At 38.5% G+C, this 23,689-nt stretch overlaps 2 protein-coding genes across 15 annotated transcripts in view; one reads left to right on the top strand and one right to left on the bottom strand.

The window, feature by feature from the left end:
* Positions 1 to 23,689, top strand: part of MED12L (mediator complex subunit 12L) — a 313,410-nt gene that overhangs the window by 87,547 nt on the left and 202,174 nt on the right. For 11 of the 14 annotated variants that reach the window (XM_074333588.1, XM_074333592.1, XM_074333601.1 and 8 more), the window contains 5 exons: positions 3,262 to 3,393; positions 6,295 to 6,421; positions 8,634 to 8,848; positions 10,185 to 10,289; positions 11,165 to 11,341. In XM_074333588.1, the coding sequence (XP_074189689.1) occupies positions 3,262 to 3,393; positions 6,295 to 6,421; positions 8,634 to 8,848; positions 10,185 to 10,289; positions 11,165 to 11,341 (756 nt within the window). The remainder of the gene's footprint in view (positions 1 to 3,261; positions 3,394 to 6,294; positions 6,422 to 8,633; positions 8,849 to 10,184; positions 10,290 to 11,164; positions 11,342 to 23,689) is intronic. The other 3 variants (XM_074333614.1, XM_074333622.1, XM_019748866.2) reach the window with 1 other exon arrangement.
* GPR171 (G protein-coupled receptor 171) lies at positions 15,100 to 20,468 on the bottom strand. The gene is made up of 2 exons (XM_019748880.2): positions 20,320 to 20,468; positions 15,100 to 16,551 (listed from the first exon to the last, which is right to left on the bottom strand). The coding sequence occupies exon 2, from the start codon at positions 16,489 to 16,491 to the stop codon at positions 15,535 to 15,537; it is 957 nt and encodes a 318-aa protein (XP_019604439.2). The 5' UTR covers positions 16,492 to 16,551; positions 20,320 to 20,468; the 3' UTR covers positions 15,100 to 15,534.

Below are 23,689 nucleotides of genomic sequence, written 5' to 3'. Positions count from 1 at the left end.
ATACATGAGAAACTATATGTCTAGTGTCTAGAAGAAAGAGGGGCTGGCAATAGTATGTGCTCACAACACATTTATTGAATGAATTAATACGTAAATGCATGAGTGAGGTTACTGCCTATTTCATGATACTCTACTGCAGTGTGTTATCATGAAACCTGTTTTCCAGATTTTCAATTTTGTATTGTAGCCTTCCTGTATCTGACATTTAACCAGGAGTCCTCTGCTCCTGTAATTCCTGAACCACAACCATGGTTTTCACTTTGTATGTGTTTGCTTAAGACTACTTAGAAGTAATTTCCCATCGTGGCTGTAACAAGTTATTAGAAATGTATGGCTTAAAACAACACACTTTTATTCTCTTATAATTCTGGAGGCTGTGATCTTACTGTGCTGTAATCGGTCAGTGTCAGCAGGGATGCATGCTTTCTGGGGCCTCTAGGGGAGAAATGGTTTCCTTGCATTTTTCAGCTTTTAGAGGTCACCTGCATTCCTTAGCTTGTATCCGCAGCTCCATTTTCACAGCCAACAGCAAATCCTCAGATCTCTCCCTGCCTGACTCCTGCTTCCTTTGTCATTTCTGTCTCTCTGACTCCCCCGTCACCCCATTTCCCTTATAAGCATCCCTGTGGTTACACTGGGCCCAACCCAATAGTATTCCAGGGTAATCCCTCCATCTCAAGATTCTTAACGCAATCACAACCCAGAAGTCCTTTTGCCACGTAAGGTAACACATTCATAGGTCCTGGGATTAGTGAGATTAGGATGTTGACGATTTTGGGGGTGGGGGCCATTATTTTGCTCACCACTTAAATCACTTAATTGCTACTAATTGCAAAATGAGACCACACCTGCAGTAGGTAGGCTGCAGGCCTGTCTTCAAGTTAAGGTCTCAGATGTGTGTAAACTGGGACAGACGGATGCTCATCTCTCATGAGATACGGAAGGTGCAGACCATGAGACTTCAGTACTTCCTCCTCCACCCTATCAAAGCGTCTCGTTGCTTTATGATGAGTTGTCTTTTCTGCCTTTCCTTTTACAAGGTGAACTTTTTGAGAACAGGGACCAGACCTTTTAAATTTTTGTTTCCTCAGTACCTAGCTTCTCATGGGTACTTAATAGGTGCTAAGTGCTCTTGGAAGTGAATTGACGCCTTCCTAGAACTTGATTTCTAGCATATTACTCCAAACCAATGCTTATATCTGGACACGTTAGAGACAGGTCTTTACCTTTATATGTTCTTTTCTATGAATGTCTAGGTCAAACAGCCTATTACTTAAACTGGGTAAGTCAATTGTTTATTCTGTTTAGCATATTTTCATCTGATTTTTACAATGCAGAAGAAAGTAAAAAAAATCTTTACAAATGTGAATATAATGCACATTACTTACTAGATTTCACTTATTAAATCTGGTGGCGGTATTCTTAGGGTAACTTCTTTTGTTCTCTTTAATATTCTAAATCTAAGCCTGTGATGCTTCACTGAACTGACTTTTATATTTTTACTTTTCTCTGGATTAGATTGAATCCAGGCAGGAATTCCTCCCAGTTTGCTTTCTTTTTTTAAATATGTTCAATCTTCATACATTTTAATTGAATTATTTCTCCTGTCTTAAAGTAAGAGACCCAGAGCTCCTTTTGAAATGTCTGTCCCAGATAACTTAACGTTTTTGTTAATTTGTTTGTTTGGAGTCAACATGCTGTGGTTTTTTTTAAATTTTTTTAAATTTTCTTTTTTTTAATTAAATTTATTGGGGTGACAATTGTTAGTAAAATTACATAGATTTCAGGTGTACAATTCTGTATTACATCATCTATAAATCCCATTGTGTGTTCATCACCCAGAGTCAGTTCTCCTTCCATCACCATATATTTGATCCCCCTTACCTTCATCTCCCCCCCCCCCCCCCCCCCCCCCCCCCTCCCCCTTACCCTCTGGTAACCACTAAACTATTGTCTGTGTCTATGAGTTTCTGTTTCTCATTTGTTTGTCTTGTTCTTTTGTTGTTTTTGGTTTATATACCACATATCAGTGAAATCACATGGTTCTCTGCTTTTTCTGTCTGACTTATTTCGCTCAGCATTACATTCTCAAGATCCATCGGAGTCAACATGTTTTTAGTGACATTTAGGGTAGGATGAGTAAAAAGCTTGGGATAAACTGATTTTTATGATCTGAATTGTTTGCCAGTGTCTAAAAGCTGATCAGGGATTCTTATCCTGGGATTCTTAGATGTCTTCTCAGAATTCACAAACCTCTGAACTGTTGCGGTGTGTGTGTGTGTGTGTGTGTGTGTGTGTGTTCCTGGGCATGTGCTTATAGCTATCATAATCTTAATTGAGCTTATGGATTCTAAAAAGTCAAGAACTTCTCATAGAGCATATAAGTGCTAACACTGTGACTACCGAGTTCTTTTGGCATAGTGTTTGCACAGTTGGGCAAATACTGAACACTTGCAGGTGATGTTCATTGGTTGGCATGGGTCCTCTAAAAGGAAAGACTGGATTGTATCGAAGGGTGATCCCCCATCCCCCTGCAGACTCACCGCCTCCTGTCTCCTCACTAATGCATGTGACTTCGGTCCTGTGGTCTTTCTCTGACTCCTCACATCCTGTCTGTGGTGTCCATTTATAGGTCATGGCTACTACAGCTGTTGTTCTGGTGGCAGTGCTGAGCCCTACGTGCACCCAGGCTACTGTGCTTTGTTAACTGTGTCTGCTGTTAATTTTTGTTCCCTTTTGGTGTTTGGCTGTCATTGGTCATTGTTTGCTTCTAATGGAGTGGGTCTTTGATTGGCAATCCAATCTCCTTTTCTCCCCCCAACCCCAATTTCTTTTGTCCAATTCCTCACTGGACTAGGTGATTGGATAACCTGGCTCATTAGGATTACTGAGTGAGGCTGTGAGTGAGGGCCCTTGGGAATCAACAGTGTAGAGAAGTGCTTGGGTTTTGAAATTGAGTTCTGGAGGATTGAGGGGGCTTGGTTATGATGCCGTGTAAGTGAAGGTGTATACAAGGAAACTAATTCTCTTGGAATTGTCACAGCTTCAGCTGTTCTAAGTAAGTGATTTCCATCCTTATGACTAAAGTTTTACCTTTTATATTTCAATTACAAAAGGTTTGGGAACATTTTCTGAAATGACTGTAATAAAACATAACAAAAAGCTCCAAGCTTTAGATACTGACCGATTCCTTGCTCCCCAAGTTTCATTGGGTGAATGCTGCACTTGACATGGCTGGCACCCATTTCTCCTGGTCATTAGGTTGCCCCCAATGACGAAGCTGTGGTGACGCTGTTGTGTGAATGGGCTGTGAGCTGTAAACGGTCCGGCAAGCACAGGGCCATGGCCGTGGCCAAACTCTTGGAGAAGAGGCAAGCGGAGATCGAGGCAGAGGTAGGTGCTTTTCCTTCTACTTGTTGAATGCTGCCATTTAAAGATGCTGTTTGGGGAGGATGCTTTTTTCTTATCCTCATCATGCTATTTCTTTTTTTTTTGAAGGAAAAAGGGAGAAGGTACAAATTTATGTAAGGACTTCATAGTAAGCTCCCTCTAAGTTAATGAAGCCAACAGTTTATATACTAGACTGATTTATAATTATCTTTTAAAATAAAACTTTAATATCTAAAGAAGAACAAAGAAATCTCCATGAGGTTAAGATACATATGCACATGTGTATTCATTTCGTATTATTATCGTACTTGTATATGTTTGTCTGTGTTTACATATATATAATTTTAAATATATATTTATAAAATTAAATATATTTATATGTAATATATAAACATATAGATTATATATATTTATAATTTATAAACGACATAAATTATATATTTAAAAAATTAAATATATATACAATATATTAATATATAAATATATGTAATATTTAATATATAAATATTATATATAATATTTAATATAAATACATATAAATATTTGTATGTATATAAATTAAACATATATATATGTTATATATATAATTTGAAAGCCACATAACATTTTCGTGGAACTGGAAATATTTTCTTGAGGTAGTTGTGACTAGGAGATAATAGATACCAATTTGTATTATTATTATTATTTTTATTCTGAGATGGTGTTCTGGCCCCAGAGAAAGCAATTAAAATCTTGGAAGTAGATTATAAAGGAAAAAACAAAGCTAACTTTATCAATATTAGCTTTTGTTGAAGGGAAAATTTTTAAGTGCGATTTAGCAGGGATGGCTCCGGAGAAGGTGTGTGGATGATGTGACAGGCCCTGCCATTTCTCTCCTGGATATGCAGGGCCTCCTGCCTCCTCCATCCTCCCTCTCTGGTTCCCCACCATGTCCTCCACAGCAGCCAGAGCCATCTTTTCAAAATGGAAACAAACCACACTGTCCTCTCACTAACGCTCCGCGATGGCTCCTTCCGTGGCCCATGGCTCTCTCGTGAGCTGCCCTGCCTGCCTTTCCCGCTCCATCACCTACCTTTCTCTCCGGGGCCACACACAGCTGCAGCCGCCCTGGGCTTCCTGTCCCTCCGTCACGCCAGACTTGCTTTTATCTTGGGGTCTTTTCTGTTCCTGCTGGTTGCACCCTCTGCTCCCCAGTCTTTATGTGGCCAGTTTCTTTCTACCATTCCTATTTCAGAACGTGTCAGTTTCTTTGTAGCATTCTGAGCTCTGCACGTGTCACCTCCTCAGGAAGATCTGCCATCACCACCTTATCTACAGTTAATGGTACCCACCCTCAGCCATTCTTTCCCACATCACTGTTTCCCTTCCCCTACTGGCTTATTATTCAATGCCTGCCCACCCTCTCTAGCATGTAAGCTTGACAGCAGGGACCTTACCCACCATGTTCAGAGTATGTCCTTGTCACCTGATCTAGTGTTCAGTACATAGTGGATGCTCAGAAAATGTCTGTTGTATGAATGGGTGCGCACTTAGCTGGCTCTCTATTACTGATACTTCACCCACTTCCTGTGAAGCTGTTAAACAATGAAATCAGAGAAGATTTTCATAGACATCTTTTCTGTTGGAAAAGCACTGTTCACCAAATAGTATAAAAGATTATGTTGTTGAAATTGGGGCTTGAAGATATTGATGTTAAGGTGTAAAAAAAAAAAAACAGTGGCCCATTTTACATGTGCAAATTAGGAAAAGTGTTTCATTGCATTTTTTCTATACATTTATGAAAATTCTATAGTGAATTGCAACGATTAAACTTTTAGTATAACTAAAGTTGAATTTCTCAGATTTCATTGTTCCTTCTAGACTGTGTTGTTATCATTTCGTCCTTCCCCATGTATTCCAGAATACACACCACACACACACACACACACACACACACACACACACACACAATCACTTTCAGAAAAGGTTCACACATAGATTTTAATAGGTGTAAATATATCCATATCTAAAAATGTATTCTCTCAGAGCTGTTTAAGATAATTTCTAATACACATCACCATTTTCAAAATTTGGCTTTTGAAAAGAGAGGCTGTATTGGAGAAATAATATCTTCATATAATAATACCTTAATACTAAAGACGAGATCGTGGGAATGATCAAAGGGATTTCAAAAAGAATAGAAAAAAAGGATCTGATTGCTTCTAAACTGTTTCTTTTCTGGTCTTCTAGTAAGTTATATCTTCAGAATGCAGAAGTTAAACAGGTTCTCTAGATGTGTTTCATGGACTATGGAGAAGTTCTGAACCAAGGTTCTGAGAGGTCTTACTGGTGACGTATGATGAAATAAATGAAAGAATCTAATTGGAGGAATTACGTTAGCTTTCTCTTCCGACACCACACTTCCCCAATAAATACATATAAATATTTCTCCCATAAATACCCCCACCTGTTTGAAAAAAACAAACACAAAAGAATCAAACTCAGTAATACATGTTCAGATATTTCTTAGGGGGAATACAGTTAAACATGAGCTATTTAAAAAATGAAGACAACCTCAAATTATTTTTAGCAATTTACACAAAGATAATGAGGAGTTTATTTTGTACTATGCTGTATATTCATTGGATTCTCGTACAGTGCTGTGCATGGTTTATAATTCACATGAATAATATTTTTTAGGGGTGTTCTTTAAAATCATTTGAATTGTTCCAGGGTAGTTTCCCCAACTTTTAGAAATTATGTTTACCTATGATGCGTGGCTCACAAATTCAAACAGAAACCTCAGTTAATTTTACATGTTTTATCTGAGTACTTAACTGTCAATAAATGGCTAACAAATTCACGACCCATTGTGACTCTACATGTCCTCTATAATTAATTCTGCTTGTTTATTTTTAATCTTAGAGATGTGGTGAGTCAGAGGTCTTAGATGAGAAGGAGTCCATTTCTTCAGCCTCTCTTGCTGGATCGAGTTTGCCTGTTTTCCAAAATGTTCTGCTAAGGTTTTTAGATACACAGGCCCCCTCACTGTGTAAGTAATGCTCTTTGCTCTTAGATCTTAAATAAGGGATTGAGGGCCCCTCCCCTTTTTTCAAGCTGATTGTTCCCCCACCCCCCTTATTTTCATCTTATCAAAAGTACTTGGCACTGAATATAATGTATATTTTACTGAGCAAAATTTTGTGGCATGTTTTCAATGGAGATTTTATGCAATTTTAGAATCAGGTGAGCTTCAAAGACAAATATTTTCAGAGTTTTAATAATTCAAAAAATAAATCACCCCCTTCCCTTATATTCAGTGGACTAATTTTTCCTCTAGGTCTTTCTTACCAAAATAGAAGCACTAAGCTCCTGTGATGTTTCATGGTATATTGTGAATTGGAATTGTCTCTTTTCAAACCATTTTCTAAATTTCTGATTTTCTAACTCCTGATCTTCAAAGGGGAGTGGGGAACAGGGATCAAACAAGAGTATTTTATAACCAGGTCCTTGATAAAAAGAAATAATTTTTAAAGATGGTTAGCTGCTTGCAACACTCTCTTGGATGTTCTGTTTTTTATTCTATGGTTGGTGGAGGGTTGAGGTTTTAGGCAATAAACAACCCCCCAGTGGGTAGACACTTTTAAACAATCATTTGTGTGAGCTCAGTGAGCTCAATCTTATTTTGAAGCATGTAACAAAGTATAGCAGGGAGGGTCTTAGGACAGACAGTGGTGGAACAACAGAAAAAGGGAAAAAAGGGAAAAGTGATAGAAAAGGAAGAAAGGGAGTGGAGGGGAAGGAAAGGAAGATGTTTGTGGAGAAGAAAGAGGTAAAGAAATAAGGAGTAGCCCTGCTTCCGATTTCCTCTTGAGTCGGGCCTCATTTTGGGTTGAGTTAAGCCTTTGGTAAGGGTCTTTGAGTTAGTTGCTGGCTGGTCTAGGCCAGAGAGAGAACAAGGGCTGGAGTCAAGCAGGTGTTTGGGATGGAGGGAACAGTAATGAAGCAGGAAAAGGAAAAGACAGACGAGATACCTGATAGGAGAAAATATATTGTCAGCAATGGACGTGAGCTGCTCTAACTTGTGTCCTGGGGGAGATATACCACGAGTTACAAAAAAATGCACACACATTTTAAGAAAGGAAAACTATTAAAATTGTAATACTCAATATATACCCATAACAAAGGATGAATACAAGTCACGTTTGACTTCTGCAATGGCAAGAGGTGCTCAAAGTGGTTACCATCAGCATCGTTTCAATACAGTTTTTTCCTTTCTTAAAATGTGCATACATTTCTTTGGTGCCCCTGGTATATACATTTGCCCTTTGCTTTCCTCATCCTGCCCCCCTCCTGTTCTTTCCTTCCTGCTTCTATGCCTTTGATTGTTCTGGATCCCACTTACTTTGTTCTGGATCCTGTTTTCTGTCGGACAAAGCTGTCCCATTCCTCTGTGTAGAGCTTGCTGTCAGTGAATTTGCTGGTGGGTGAAAGCAAACATTTAGGCTTAAGGTTTAAGGAACTGAGCTTTATGTTCCCTGGATCCGTCTGTTTGTCTCTCTTGGTGTTCGCGCGTGTGATGGTACCAAGGACTCAGCTTTGCAGGTTTAGTCTTAACATTTTTCAACCTTCTCTCAGAGGCACAGATGCAGTTTTAGAGTGAAGTTGCAAACCAGAAGTCATAGCGTGAGTTAAGTAGATGGGTCATACTAAATAAAAGACGGCAGAGCTCCTCTTTGTGCCCGTTTAATTGCGTTTCCCTTTTCCTTTTCAGTGAATCCCCCTCACTATTTTTTTCAAATGCTGTTTGAATTGTGGTTCTCTTGTGAGGTTTCCTTTGAAGAAGTGCACGCACATATCCCCAAATACACAGACACACTCAAGCTATACGAAAAGTCATGAGCGGTGTTAATAGTAAAACCAGAGGACCGCAGTCTACGCTGCTTTAAAAAACAAACAAAAAACCCGTGAAATTTCATTTACATTATTATTTAAATGGTTATTAATTCACCAGACACCCCTGTCTTTAAACTAGAAATTGTGCTTAGCATACTGGATAGCATTTTTCAATTACAGTCAAAGCCTGTGTACCATTTCTGCACAACACTGCTGCATAGTAAATTTTCCAATAATCTTTTATTTTGTAAACAAACAAGCAAAAGAAATTATGAAAGGTGTTGAAAATATTGTTAAGCCTTAATAAACAGTTGTTTTTTCCATGGGTCTAGGGGGACTGAATTCTTTGTCAAATCGTTTCTTTACAGCGGATCCAAACAGTGAGTGTGAGAAGGTGGAATTTGTGAATCTGGTGCTGCTCTTCTGTGAGTTCATCCGACATGATGTCTTCTCGCACGACGCATACATGTGCACCCTCATATCTCGAGGAGACTTGTCAATCACCGCCTCCACTCGGCCCCGGTCGCCAGCAGGAGAGAATGCAGATGAGCACTATCCAAAGGACCATGACGTGAAAATGGAGGTATGGCCCTGGCAGTGAGTGGTGCCCTCCTCCACACCCCCGCCTACACACTGGTGGGGAACCCCTTTCAGAAGGATTATTTGATGGTAGAAGGGTGATCCCTTTTTACTTATCTTCTCTGGTTACAAAGCTCATTTATCTGTACTCCTTACTCACAAAGAACATTTGCACTAGAATTTACAACTTCCAGAATTTTCTTTGAGATACTCTAAAAGTATTAATGAAAAGATTTGATGGGCCATAAAACTTTTCTTTGGATTGGAATTAGATGCTTCCAGTTTATACATATTTCTAATCCCCAGGTTTCCTTTAAGGTTGTGCCTCATAATTGGACTTGTTTTGGCCCCAACTTCCTGGCTGAGTTTTCATTCTAAATAGCATCTTTTCCCTAATGTGTAGTTCATTACTTGTATCACTCTTATACATAATGGGAAATTCTGTTTTAGTCTTACATCAAATTTTCATTTCATTTCATTAGAAATTTCATCTCTATCTCTCAAATGTTTTAGAATTGTTCTTTTTAACAAATTATTTTATGCTGTGGATATGAATTTATAATTTTCTGCCAATTTCTGATATTTTGGACATTGTTCCAAATACTTATAGAAGTTTTTCAAGACGAAAAACATGAAGTTGGTAATGAGAAATGGTAGAAAATGGTGAGAGATTGTGATAATTCCTAAAAAATAAAGCCTTATATTGGTTTTTCAAGAGTTTAAGCATATAATAGTTTTAAAGCAGTCGCTATGCTTGTAATTTAAAAACCTGACATTAGAATTGTACATGTGGATTCATAGTTTATATTCTTAAGATTTGGTGACTAAATGGTACAGGAACCTAACAAAGTTATTTCTTTAATGTAAATACTTTTGTTTATAAATTTGTCCAGAGTAGAAGTTTATAGGTTGAAAAAAACTAAAGTTTCTTTATCTGTTTAGGCTTTTTCTATGTTTCTGTTTTTTCAATTCTTGGATATCAGAGTTTCTTATATCTTAGATACACTCTTAGATTTTTCTTACTAAGAAAAATGGGTGAGCATGTGACTGGCAACAGCCCAAAGAAGGAAATTATGGTCGGGCTGTTTTTATCAGGAAGCTTGTGTGCTCGTCCCTTAAAACACCATGAAGTTAAGTGTTTTTCATCAAGAGGACAAAGTATGTGACTTTGCAAAGCAATAAATGTCTTAAAACTTCCTTCTTTATTTTTGGGGAAAAACAAGGCACCAGGAGGAAATAAGACATGGGATGGTTAAAAATGTCACTGTCATGTTTTACCTTTAGTTTCCTAATGAATTACAAAATTTACAATGTGATTTTCTTTCTCTGGCAATTATCAGGAACAGACTATTATGGCACATATGGGCCTTGACTCAGGAACTACTCATATTTTTGATGAAGTAGACAAGAGTGACTTTAAAACTGACTTTGGTTCGGAATTTCCAGTAGGTTCAACCTTTGAATTCTTATTGGCTATTAACCCTTCCTCCCCACCCCTACCCCAGCTTGCCTTCATCCTTCCGTTTCTTGCCCCCTGTACTGGATTGACTTGTGTACTTGTGATGTAAATGTGATCCCACCATATTCCGCCCGAGGGCACAGTTCATGGTCTCTGCAGTGGGCTCATTTCAGTTCATCCCCAGTTTTGGCTGCATTGCCTTCTTTATAAGTTATAATAATACCCCATCCTTGCTGACTGTGACTGTCTTGGTCGTTTTGAGATCGCCATCTCTCAGGAATACAGGAATGAAGTGTCATCATGGCAGTTCACACTGATTTGCTGCGTATGTGTTTGGCTTCTAAATAATAGCAGCTTTCCTGGCTCTGGACTGGCTCTACATTCTTCTTTCCCCCAGTACAATTATAACGTGTTCTTCCTCATAGATCTTAATGTGTAACTCTTTATAAAAAAATACTACTTGAAGTACAGACTAAAACCTTCACGTTTATTATTCATTAGCTTTATTAGTTAACTATTATCTGTATATATGTATTTGTAGGAAATGTAGCCCTATGAGGAAAACACTTCCCCATAAGTCTGACTTGATTTCGGGTCTTCAGGGAAATTTCCTACGTGTGTGGTTCTCATTTTCTCGTCTTCACAATAGGGGAACGATCGTGAGTGACAGATTCCTAGTGATCGGAATAGGAAGTTTGTGGAAATTTACACAATGTCTTTATTAATGGCTCCGGGTTGAATAAGGAAAAGATATTGTATAAATGTCTTGTACGTTTTAAGTTCTGGTATGTATATCGCACTGTGTTTTGGTTTTTGCTATCTTTCATTTACAATCTCCAACATTTGTTTTACATGACTTAGATTTTTTCTCCCATGCCTGGAGAGTCCTGTGACAATGCCAACCCTTCTTTGGGCAGAAGAATGTCGGTTAATGGTGAGAAGTTGCTGAAGAGAGAAAAACCGAGAGAGTTGATTTTTCCATCTAATTATGACCTCCTGCGACACCTGCAGTATGCAACACATTTTCCCATACCTCTGGTAAGTTATCGCTTCGATCAGCTGACAAGCTGATTATTTCATTACAGGATTGTTAACCATTGGTTATTCAACTACTTGCCTGAGGGATACATATGATAGCAGGTAAATGTTTGCATTCGCTGCTTCTTTTGTTAGAATTCTGATCACACATGCCTTATCTTATGTACTGATGTAGTCCAAATTTGTCACGTGATCTTACTGGCTGGCTAGATTTAACGGAATTTTCTATATTAGTATCTTTGTATCAAGAGCATTTGAGTCACTGCAAATGATGTCTAAATTTGTTTTCCTACTTCAATTTGAAACTCATTTACTGAGTACATTTTATATGCTCTGTATTGTGGTGGTACTTTTGGTATTATGCTGATGAGTAAGAATTTTGGGGCACCCGGAAGATGAATAAGACAGGAGGGAGACAAATGTCTATAAAATGACAAGCACTGAAATAAGTGCAATAATTGAGTAAAACCCAAGTGCCCTCTGGGAGGTGAACTGTTTGACAGTCCTGGGCCTCTTCCACTCTCAAAGAATAAATATTGGAGGGGAGAGGGAGCATCTGATTGAGAAGTTGGTTACGGCATCGCAGAAGAGGTTGTATATGAGATGGATTTGGATTTTGACCTGTTGAATTTAAGAACTGAATAGCACATGGGAAATACTTGCCAGAAAATTTAGTGTTTGAGTCATACTGAGTGATGTGCTTTATTCTAAAGAGAAACAAGTTTAGTTTTTTGATATTAGTAATGGAGATTGGCTGAGATCTGTAATTTTTTTATTCTTAGGTTCACTATCTTTTTTCCTCAAATTTTATTTTAAGTGTAATTTCAATGAGTAATTTTCATTGAAGACTATTATTATTATTTTAACAAAAATACAATTTTGAGGTATATATTATGTTATCTCCTGGATATCTTTGAGGGGTTTTGATCTGCAAACTAAATATTTTCTTAAATTTGTTTTTTTTTTTTTTTTTTGCTTATTTTGGAATATCCTCTGAGTGACTTTCAAAATCACTCCACCCATATATTGTTTTCTTAATAAAATTAAGAACAGTTTTTTTGGTGTTAATTTTTCTGTGTCCAGATCTATGTCAAAAGATGCAAAACTTTTTCCTGTTCATCGCTGGCTGACTATATCCACAGCTTTCAGCTGTTACCTATAAGCATCGCTCATTTTCAACATAATGGAATAATCTCACAGTTAATTTGGGGTAGGAGAAGGAGTAGTCTGATATTTTAGAGATGCCTCCTGAAAAATTCATGGGTGAATTATCCTTATATCTGGGAGTGTTTTAAAATAGCCAAGAGTCAAAAGAAGGTGAGTAATTAAAGTCTGGGGTTTAGTTAGCAGTAATGCACCACTGTTCATTTCCTCGTTCGGACAAAGGTGTCATGGTTATGTAAGGCCTTAACATTAGGGCACAGGGGATGAAGGGGATATGGGAACTCTCTGTACTACCTTTGTACCTTTCTTGTAAATCTTATTCTAAAATAAAAACTTTATTAAAAAAAATGGAGATGGGAAATGAAGCAACTAATGGCAAAATGTTGGAAATGGTTGAAACTGGTTGAGGGTTCTGTGTTCCTCCCTCGGCACGTGTCTGGGTGTCAGGGCAAGCCAGGCCCGGCCTGAGCATGGACTGCTTTATTCTGTCGTTCGTGTCATCCTGAGCTACACATCATTCCCACCATTTAGCATTGCAAGGGCCATCCACGTCCTTAGAGGAAAGAGCATGAATGATTTCCAATGACTAATTCTCTTGATGAATTAGGACATAATTCAGCTGTAATGCAGTCATAAAAGAACTGCCAGAAAATGGATGTGGTCGGATATAATTAATAGCCTGCCATCACCCGTTGCCCTAAACCCCCCTGTACTGTGAGTGTAATTTAGACTAAGCCATCAATAGGGGAAATAAAAGTAGTCTATACTAATACAACATCGACATTAGAAGTGTTCTAGAGCAGGGGTGTCCAAACTGCGGCCCGCAGGCCAACTGTGGCCTGCGATCCATTTTTTATTGGCCGGCGGCAAATTCCAAAAATACATTTAGTTTACTTAAGTAAATCTGGTGAGGCAATACGTACTTCACCTCGAGTGAGTGGCCCGGCTGTTTGTGTATTTTACCGCACATGTCCCTTGGTGAAAAACGTCGAAAAAAGTTTGGACACCCCTGTTCTAGAGAGTCTGGTTCTCCTTACTAAAAAGGGAAAATTTGACTAACCGTGAGGCATGTGAGGAGGATATAAGATATGATTGAAAACCAGTATTTTCCCCTCTGTCTTAAGATGTGGCTCTAGGGAGTGAGGGCCAAGGAGAGAGGACTTAAGGGGACCAAAAGATTCAGAAAAAGAACTGAGTTTCATGTATGCTCTTATGTGAGTAACGTCGTGGTGTGCCCATTGGTAAAAGCGTATTCCTAGTCGACCAGCAAGCCCAGGCTCTTGTGTATAGGCTTTCTACCAGCCTGGCACAGGCAGGGCATTTAACCCTGTCGATGTCAGAGATGCGATGCCTTGGGGGTTCCTGTCATGTGCACCAGCCAGCATTTTTTTCATTCATTAATCTCTTCAAGCTCAGGGAATATATTGGAGACATCGTAGGCAGGAGTTGTCTTGGGTTCAAGCATCAGAAAATAATTCTCAATGCAGAGCTAAAAATGAATCTGGGATCACTTTTGTTAGGTTAGGTTCCAGGAACACCATTTCTTAATCATTGCAGCTGATGCCAGTGTAGCACCAATTGTTTTAATGTGGACTTTCGCGACTGAAATGAAAAAATAAAACGTTCTGGTTTTCTTTTCCCTAAGTAAGTCTTTTAGTTAATACCGTCTATTGACTCTTTTCTGTGTTAATGGCTATAGAGAGAATTGGACCAGCAGGTTGTGGTCCTGTGAGCTGGAGTCGCCCCTCCTTGAGTCTGTTGGCTCCACGTGGGGTCAGGCTCATGTTTGGGATCTGTGTGACACCAGGCAGGCCCGCACACGCTGCGCTCCTTACATTAGTCGGTCTTGCTGTCTTGCTGTGTGCAGTCGGCGTGTCTGTTTTAAGACTGGTGCTGTTTTTCCATACCTTTGATGTGAGTTTCTAGTTAGTTCTAAAACAGTAGCTTTAGCAGTTAGTATAATTTTAAAACTCCCCTTGAAAATGTTACAGGGTCTATTGCATATTACTATGAAATAAAAACAAGGAACCAGTGGATTTATCATTGCTAACAGTAGAAAATCTTTATAACTTTCAGGTAGAATATAAATACATATAATATATTAAAAACTACCCATGCATTTCCAAGCCTTTTTAGAAATAAAAAGTTTTAGTTATTGTTTTAGAAAACAATTAGATGTTAAAAACTGGAGTAGTGAGCTAAAAGGTTACCATCTTTGAAGTGATGGATTAAAAATAAATCAAGCACAGGTGGTTTCATGGAAAAAATAAGCTGTTTTTGTTTTGTTTTAACTAATCTAAAAGGCTTTAAATTGTGTTGCTGAAAGGCTTTGGCAATTTATATATAGATTATAGTTATCCTTTGAACAATGAGGATGCTGATTCCCTACCCCCCCAGTCAAAAATGCATGTATAACTTTTGATCCTCCAAAACTTAACTACTAATAGCCCACTATTGTCCAGAAGTCTTACCAATAACATAAACGGTTGATTAACACATATTTTGTATATGTTGTTAGATACTGTATTCTTATAATGAAGTAAGCTAGAGTAGAGAAAAAAAATGTTATGAAAGAAATTACGAGGAAGAGAAAATGCATTTATACTATTGTCCGTATTTATTGAAAAATATTTCCGTATAAGTGGACCCATGCAGTTCAAACCAGTGTTCAAGGGTCACCTGTATTTTGCATATTTTTATCAAGAAGTCAGTTCCAGACATTTAAATAAACACCTCATGCATACCTCTGTGTCTACATCGTAGAAGTCATTTGAGTTTCAAGGATATTGCAGGATTTTACATTGGTTCAACGAGACTTTTTAGTTCCTTTGTACACATTTTTGGGTTAAGGAGCAACAACAACCATCAAGTACTGATTGGCCTGTGTTTAAAAACAGGGTTTCACAGTAAACCAGGCCATATTTGCCAGCTGCCTTTTTTTTGCATTCTGAGCCTGTTTTGTTCTCTTTCCCAGTAGTTCTGTACTTGTCCAGTAAAGCAAGAAGTGACAGCATGAAAAATCCCACATTTCATGCGTTTTCACACCTTGGTGTTTCTTTCTGAGCCGTGTTCTCCTTATGCGAAGCGAAAGTCTCACTGACCTTTAAGCGGAATGCTTTTGAGAGGTGGTAGTACAGGATGGGATCAAAGCACAGGCTCGACACAGCCAGGAGCAGCGTGGACTCCTTGGCTTTGAAGAGTGAAATCCTGGTCGCGCAGTCAGATATGACCTCGGTCTGGCTGAGGGTGTACGGGATTCGGACAACGTGATAAGGAACAAAACACACGATGTAGGCTGTGGTCACTAAGAGTATGTTGATGAGAGCTCTTTTCACATTCGGATAATTTTCACTATATTTGTTTCTGTAGAGTTGTCGAATTACCAGGCAGTTAGATATTAAAATGATGACTGTGAAATTTAAAAATATAGCCAAACATATGAAGTTCGTCAGCAAATGCCAGTTTCTTCCAAACTCCCTTTTGAATTCCATGCACCCCACATTTGGCTTCACCTGGATGTCTTTGATTGGAATCAGCATGTTTGGCACCATTATGAGAAGGACCATGACCCACACGACGACTGATATCATTTTGGCAAATCCAGGTTCTTGGATTCGATAAATCTTGTAGCTGTATGTCAGCTGGAGACAGCGATCAATGCTGACAAACGCTAAGAAGATGATGGACAAGTACATGTTAATGTAGATGAGGCAGGCTGTTACTTGGCAATGGAATATCCTCAGCTTCCAGGGGGCCACGCCCAGGTCGACCACGATTTTCACCGGTAATGCCAGACTGAGCAGGAAATCGGCCGTCAGCAAATTAATTAAGTAGATGCTTACACACCTAGGATTCGCTTTTTTCTGTAGGAAAGCCCAGGCTGCAAAACAACTTCCAATAATTCCAATAAGGAAAACTAAATAAAAAAAATATGTGAATGGCTCCAGATTTCTGTAAACTGGACAGAAGGTAGAATTGTTTGTCATTTTGAGAGAAAGTAAGGATGACTCTTCTCAAAAAAAGAAGAAAAAAAAAATCCAGAGAATCTGTTAGAAAAGAAGGGGAGGGAGGTTAGTAATTACACTTAGAAATTAATTTCTTTAAAATAATTTGCACTCACAGTACCACGGTTACAATCTTTCTAGTTCGCAGAATTTTACTGATGAACTTACTAGATCATGTGTGGACTGGTGGGAACATCTTAGATTATGAGGAAGCCTGGGTTTTCCATGGTCTCATTTTGTGATTTTGGGAAATCCCAGGTAGGTTTACTTCTAGAAGGGATATTTTTGACAGCACTCTTTTTGCCTTCTGATAGCTCTTTTGTTACCAGTTGGGTTGGGAGTTAGTTTGCAGAGGAGATAAGTAAACTGAATTTCTGAGAAACAGCAAGAGGAAACCAGAGTGAAATGGTTTGGTTGTGGCCCAGCCTGAAGCGCTTTCAGTGAGGTTTCCTGGCTTTCCGTTCTCATAGCCAGGATAGAACTCAGGCTGCAGGAACCAAGTCTGAGGGGGGGAACGGAAGTGGGGGACAGAACGTTGTACTGCAACTTAAAAGACGTTATTTGAAAGGTAGGCCCTTTTATTGTCTAACCCACTGGAACATTTTCACAATCAAAATTTCGTTTTTCTTTGCTTTTTAGTAGAAAGAGTTGAGGGATTAGAATTTGGTCTGGAATTGATGCGTATATCGTCCCTTTTCCTTGCTCCAGTTTCATAGTGGTGTAGACCTGTGGTGTCCAGTATGGTAGGCCATAAGCACATGTGACCTTTTGAGCACTTGGACTAAGGCCAGTCCAAATTGCCGTGTGCTGTAAATGCAAAATACACACTGGATTTTAAAGATTTAGCACAACATATATATATATTTTAAAGTAGTACAAGTAGTAAAATTGAACTAGTTTATACAAATAGTACAATTAGTAAAATGTTTCATTAATATTATTATATCGAGCACATGTTGAAATATTTTTGATGTATTAGGTTAAATCTTAAAATTAATTTGTCCTCTTTCTTCTGCTTTTTCAAATGCAGCTACTCTGCGATTTGAAAGTACCTCTGTGGTTTGCATTGTATTTCTTTGGGATAGTGCTTGTATAGGTGTTTCTGTGTCAGTGTGTTTGAGATGCTTGACCAAGAATGTATTTTCAAGACTTCAAGAACAAGGATGTGTGACATTGGTTAGAAAATTCTGAAAGAGAACCTCAGTTATATCAGTAGAAAAACATCTAACGTTAACACTTGAGTGTTTGGTGTTTTTTCTTTTTCTTTCATTGTGGGTTTTGAAGCAGCCAAGCCTACAAGTAGAAGGTATAACCTTAGAACCACTGTGATCGATGCTGATAATGACAAAACAAGGGTGGTTTGTAAGCACAAGTTAAACTAATTGGGCTTCGTGGACCCCCTTTGACCTGGTTCGTTCTCTCTGGTACTGCTGCTTGATATGCCCTCTCCTCTTGCATATTAAACACCTTTCTTTTGTTTTAACAAGAAGATTATTTTTGCGTTTTAGCAGAAAAAACTGGATATATAACTTTTTAAAAGTAGCGTATAGTGGCTAAGACAGCCAAATAAATCCATTCACTCAAATCTCCCTTTTAAAAAAATAAAACCAAACCCCACACTTCGGAAGCCTTACTAAATCTTAATTGTCCTAATTATTTCATGATCCATTGTGTACGTCTTGGGATGAAACCATGTGCTCGCAGATTGATAAAGCAGATGTACATAAATCTTTCTAAATTAAAGTGTCATTGAATGGGTACATGTCCTTCCCCCTTTGCTACCTGGGGTAGGACGTTAGGGTCCATGAATGGTGTCATTCTGTACTAAATTTAATGAAAATCATTAAGCACTTACTTTGTGTCTGGCATTGTGCTAAGTGCTTTACATGTACTCATTTAACCTTTCAGCATCCCTGTCGTGCAGGTGTTGTTATCTTTGTTTTACAGATGAGAAAATAGGCACAATGAGGTTAAGTTGACGCCGAAGGTTATAGAGCTGGTGATAGAGCTGGTGATAGAGCTGGATTCCAGCCTGGACCATCTGATCTCAGAAGCCATGTTCAAAACCACTCCAAAATTCTATTTTAATCATTAATAATAATAATAATAATAATAACAACAACAACAATAATAATAGTAACAACAGTAATAATGATGGTGATGATGATAATGATTATTATTATTAAATAGCCAACCTTTACTAAGTACTTACTATGTGGCAGGAACCATATTCTAAGCAATTTTCATAGAAGTGAGTGGAAGTAAAATAGTCATTCTTAATTGTTTTCTAAATACTAATAAAAGAAGTTTAGGCTTCATGTATTTGGATGTTTAAAAACAACCCTAGGTTCTGTCCTTTTGGTCTAAACCTCCTTTACTTTCAAAGCTCCCATGACCCAGTCCCTCCACCCCAGCCCCACTCTCTAATCTGCACTCTAGATTGGTGGCATCTCCAGTGGTCTGTGAACTGTCCTTTTTGCCTTTGCACTTTTGGTGGTGGTAAAATTTGGGGACCAGAGGACTTGAAGGATGGAGGGAACCTTGGTTGATAGCATCTAGTCCAATCCCCAGATTAGTTGAGGAGACTGAGGTCTGGCCCTTGGGTGTTGCTCAGAGTTTCACAGCTTGTGAGAGCAGGCGAGGCTCTGACCTGTCAGGCATTTTCTGGACTCTGTCTTTATCCATCCTGTGCCAGTCCTGCCTGTCCTGAAGTCCCGAACGCAGCCCTTCCCGGCGGAAATCTACTCCAGGCTTCACTGACTTCCTTCCAGCTCGGGTTTTTGACAATCACCATCATTTGTGCATGGCATCCTGAATGTCCTTTTCTTCTGTAGGTCAAAAGCTAATGTTGGTGTAAATTGATCCTTGTCTACCATCTTTGCTTGTACCTTTATAAGGTGCTGGGATTTGGGCTTTCGCTCCTATATTTCAAATGTTACATAATAGCAGTAACGTAATGTGCTTTTTAAAGTGTCTCCATTGCTCATAAACTATAAAGTCTCATTTTATAGAATGTATGGTTAGAGAAGGATTAGAGAATGACTTGTTTTGCTCAATTAATAGTCTCTGTCACTAGAAGTGACCCTACACACCCCCATGGATAACACGTTTAAAAATCGTTACACTGTGTCTGTTCATTCAGTAATGCTTAAGAGTCACGCAGTGCCTCACTGTTGCTTTTCCTGAACCTCCCTCTAGATTGTAACAAAAAAACAAATCTCTTCATTTAAAAGTTTTGTTTGTGTCAATTAGAGGTTAAACTAAATAAAGACTTGATAAATATTTTGTCAAGCACTTATTAAATCTGAGGTACGCAGAGCTACTCCAGTGAAACCAAAACAAAATTTCAAATGTCTCCTTTGTTTGGATCAAGTGCCTGTTGCTTAGAAAACAAACTCATGAGATTTTTTTAATGGAAGTCGCAGTGGAATTTTCTTGAAATCACCTATCATAATGTGTGTAGAAAGAGGTCATTTTAAGAACTTTATGCCCTGTGGTGAAGGCGTAGCATGGCCTTTACGACCCAGTTATGAAATTGAGTTGCTGAGGAGTTAGGCTCACCGTAAATGAGTATTCAGCCTAAGATGAAGTAAGCTGTCTGTTTGAGAATGGATGGGGTCTTCCAATAAAAGAAAATGATAGTGTAGTTCGCAGTCAGAGTCTACTTAGAGTTTAATAATTGGTGACCTCTTACACCGCAACCTTATTACATGTTGACATTTCCAACTCACATGGGTTGAACACTGAAAATGATAGATTTCCCTTCCGTGGGAAGACGTTTGAATATATCAAGTATTTAAAAAGACATACCTGTGGGTATACTCTGTGAGCCTCCAGGGACCTCTCTCCAAGTCTTCAGACAAGTGTGAGCTGATCGTCTGCTGCAGTGGCAGCAGTAGCAGCCCTCTTGCGCAGGACTGCTCCTTGTACTAAAAATTTCCTTTCCTTTTGTGTGGTTTTAAAATGTTGCATACTGACGTAGATGAAACTGTGGTTTGCAAATAGTTTAACTGCATGACAATCTCCTGAAGTTTTTTTCGATGTTGTGTATGCTTTCTTAAGCAATTCAGATTTGTCTATTCTGATTTTAGAGGAAAGATTTGTATTTGTCCATTGTAGTACCTAGCTTTTTTTTTTTTAAGTGCCTAAGATGTGTTTTGCATCATAATGATTTTAAAGAACATCAATTTTGTGCCTTGGAAGGAATTATGAGTTAAAGATATCAGGTGTTCAAGCAAATTTTCTGTAGCTCCATACGCTGATACTCATTAGCTTTTCAGAGTTATAATTTAAAAAATATGTTGCATTTTGGATCCTGCTGGAGACATCTATTAGTTAAAACAAAAGTAAAAGTGTGATTTAATGTAGTCTGGTAAAATCTGGTATGTTTTATTTATCTTTATTCTTTTCTGTTCACTGTAGAAAAATCTGGAAATAGACATAGAAGGGGTAAACCTCATTATGCAGAGAGATAGTTACTGTTAAGGTTTGTGGCACATCTGTTCCAAAATGTTTCTGTGTGTATGTACCCCCCCCCCATAAAAATGTTACTGTATTGTACATACTGTTTTACAGTTTGTGCTTATTTCATTCAAGAATGTATTGGATGTATTTCTAAGCTATAAGAGGAGATCTGCATTGAGTGTTTGTCAGTTTGACCCAAACAGCTTAATAAATTGAGTAATTACTAGGCTTAGTAATTACTAGGCTGTATGTAAAGGGACCCTCTACTATGCACTTAGATTGTTTGGGTCAGTGTTTCTGCCTGTGGTCGAGCAAGTGTCTGAATGGACCCCAGGTTGGTGAGGGACCTAACGAAACATCACTCTCTCATCCACATTATCAATTCATTTGTTAGGTTATCTTTCTTGTATAAGGGTAGCTTTTTAAAAGAATATGAGCTCATGTTTCAAACGTATTTTAAGGAGTTCTAAGTCGACTGGTGCAAAATTGACTTGTAATTGCAAAACTATTGCCTGGTCAGTTAGGGTCTAATTTCTTCTGTTGCTTCAGTGGCCTGCTCAGTGCTTTGCTTTCATCTCTTTTTCTCCTAATAATTCTTAGTCAGTTTTCCAGATAATAAGAAAAAAGTCAGAAGGAACCTCTCCAGAAACTTAAAATTGAATTCCTTTTGGTATTCACTTTTAAAAAGAAAAACCTCTCCAAAGACTAAATGAGAAATGCCAAGCAAGAGGGAATTTAGGGAGCGTCTGAGGGAACTTTTGAGAAAAACAATGTTAAGGATGCTTATAAGGATAGTGGTTATTTGTTTCAGATATTCCGGTGTTCTCCTAAATTCATGTAATTGTTATTAGTTTGCAAAAGAAGAGATTTTACACATCATTCACTTATAAATTAGAGGGAAAAACCCCAAATCTTTATCGAACTTTGATTTTTGGTTAACTGTGTCATGATGGTGCAAGCAAATGATCTGTCTTAAGATTTGAGTACATCACTGAAAAACGCACTACAGAAAAGACCTGCCTGCAGTCAGACCAGTAAGTGAGCATTTGTGATCAGCGTTTACACTCCGTGGGGGATGAGGAAGGGGAGATGGTGAGAATTTGGGGAGATGGAGTTGGCTGCCAACTGAGTGGTGGAGGGTTTTAACATGGTGTGAATGAAAACTGGAATAAAAGAATCTTTTTTGTTTTTTTGGCTAGGTGTATTTATATGTTTACTTCCCTGTTCACAGGGAAAGGTGCAGACAGAATTAAGAAGAGCATTCAACTGTTCTTAAAAATCCACTAAGGCACCAGTTTTTGTGTCTGCATTGCCAAATATGAAAGAGCTAAAGTATCCCAGTTCTCAGTGTTCTATTTCCTTTTTGGAACAGTGAGAAACCACTCTTAATAGTGAAACTTAACCATGTTCTTCCTTCTGAGAATAAGCTTGACGCAACGTGGCATTCTGTGGAAGTTTATTCACAGGGGAAATAAGCTTTTTTTGGGCTACTGTCCCAGTTTTTGTTTTTGTTTTTAACATGTGTTCCATTTGAATTTCCATAAGTCACTTCTGTCTGTCTGTTTCATTAAGGATAAATGTTTTTCAGATCGTATTTTGTTAGTATTCTAGGAAAGTACACATCATCACTAACCCAATATTTTAGAAACCCAAGTGGGCAGGGAGGGGAAGTTATTTTTCCCTTACCTTGGTCATGGCAATACTTTTTAATTAAGAAATGATCTAGTAGTTCCTTTAATGGATATTTTGTATATTTAAAATAAAAATTGAAGCCCAATTGCCCCATGAATTGAGGAAGAAAATCTTTTTTGTAGTCAACTCCGCTATCCACACAAACCATGCTTTTGAAGTGATTGGGCACAAATACCAAACAAGGGTATTTCAGTAGAAGTACCATTTTTTGAAAATTTTAATTATTAAAATTTGGTTTTTAAACATAGCATGGTAACTCTTTGGAACAAATGAGGAAGGGGAAAATGGGTGTTGGGGTAGGCAGCCAGCGCCACAGCCAGACACGGGCCTGAGAATTTATTTTCTTTAAAGAAATCCATGAGATAAAGGAGATTCCTCTCTTTACAGATAGGGGAAAAAACTAAGGCATGGGCAAATTACGGCCTTGCCCAAGCTGCAGTTAGACTCCATGCTTCTGAAAATGAAAGTGTTGGACAGAAACAGTGGGTACAAAGGAGCCCGACAGGTCAGGTCAGCTCAGACCCCGCCCGCTCCCCACTTAATGTTTGCTACGATCCCACCTGAGTGCCGCTGGGCCGTGGGACAGTACACCACTCCCCGCTCCCACTGTGCTCCTGGAATGGGGAAGTTAGGGTGCTCTCAACTCAAAGTAGTTTGAATCCTGCAGCTTTTTATGACCTTTGGGTAGCGGGGCTGTTCCTCGGTTAATGAGTGCTGGTGACCCAAACATTCCTCCAGCCTTTGTGTGGCTCCGGGTCCGCCTTCCCTCTGAAGCCACTGAGCTTTTGGGTTCTGTTTTGCAAGTTTTTAAAGCACACAATCCCCTTTCCCACCTGCATTAGTCCACAAAGACTTCTTTCCTGACTCTGACTGAGATAAGTAGCTTCAAATCTGAGAGGGACGATGTCATGAGACAGAGTAGTTTTAAAGTGAGCTTCCAAGATGTTGCCTTTTCTGCATTGTTTAAACTCTGCCTTCATGTCCCCTTTTTCATGAAATAGTAAAATTTTGGAAATATTTTGAA

The sequence above is a fragment of the Rhinolophus sinicus genome, linkage group LG01, assembly GCF_036562045.2.
Source record: "Rhinolophus sinicus isolate RSC01 linkage group LG01, ASM3656204v1, whole genome shotgun sequence".
Lineage (NCBI taxonomy): Eukaryota > Metazoa > Chordata > Mammalia > Chiroptera > Rhinolophidae > Rhinolophus > Rhinolophus sinicus.
This window is presented reverse-complemented; position numbering and strand designations above follow the sequence as displayed.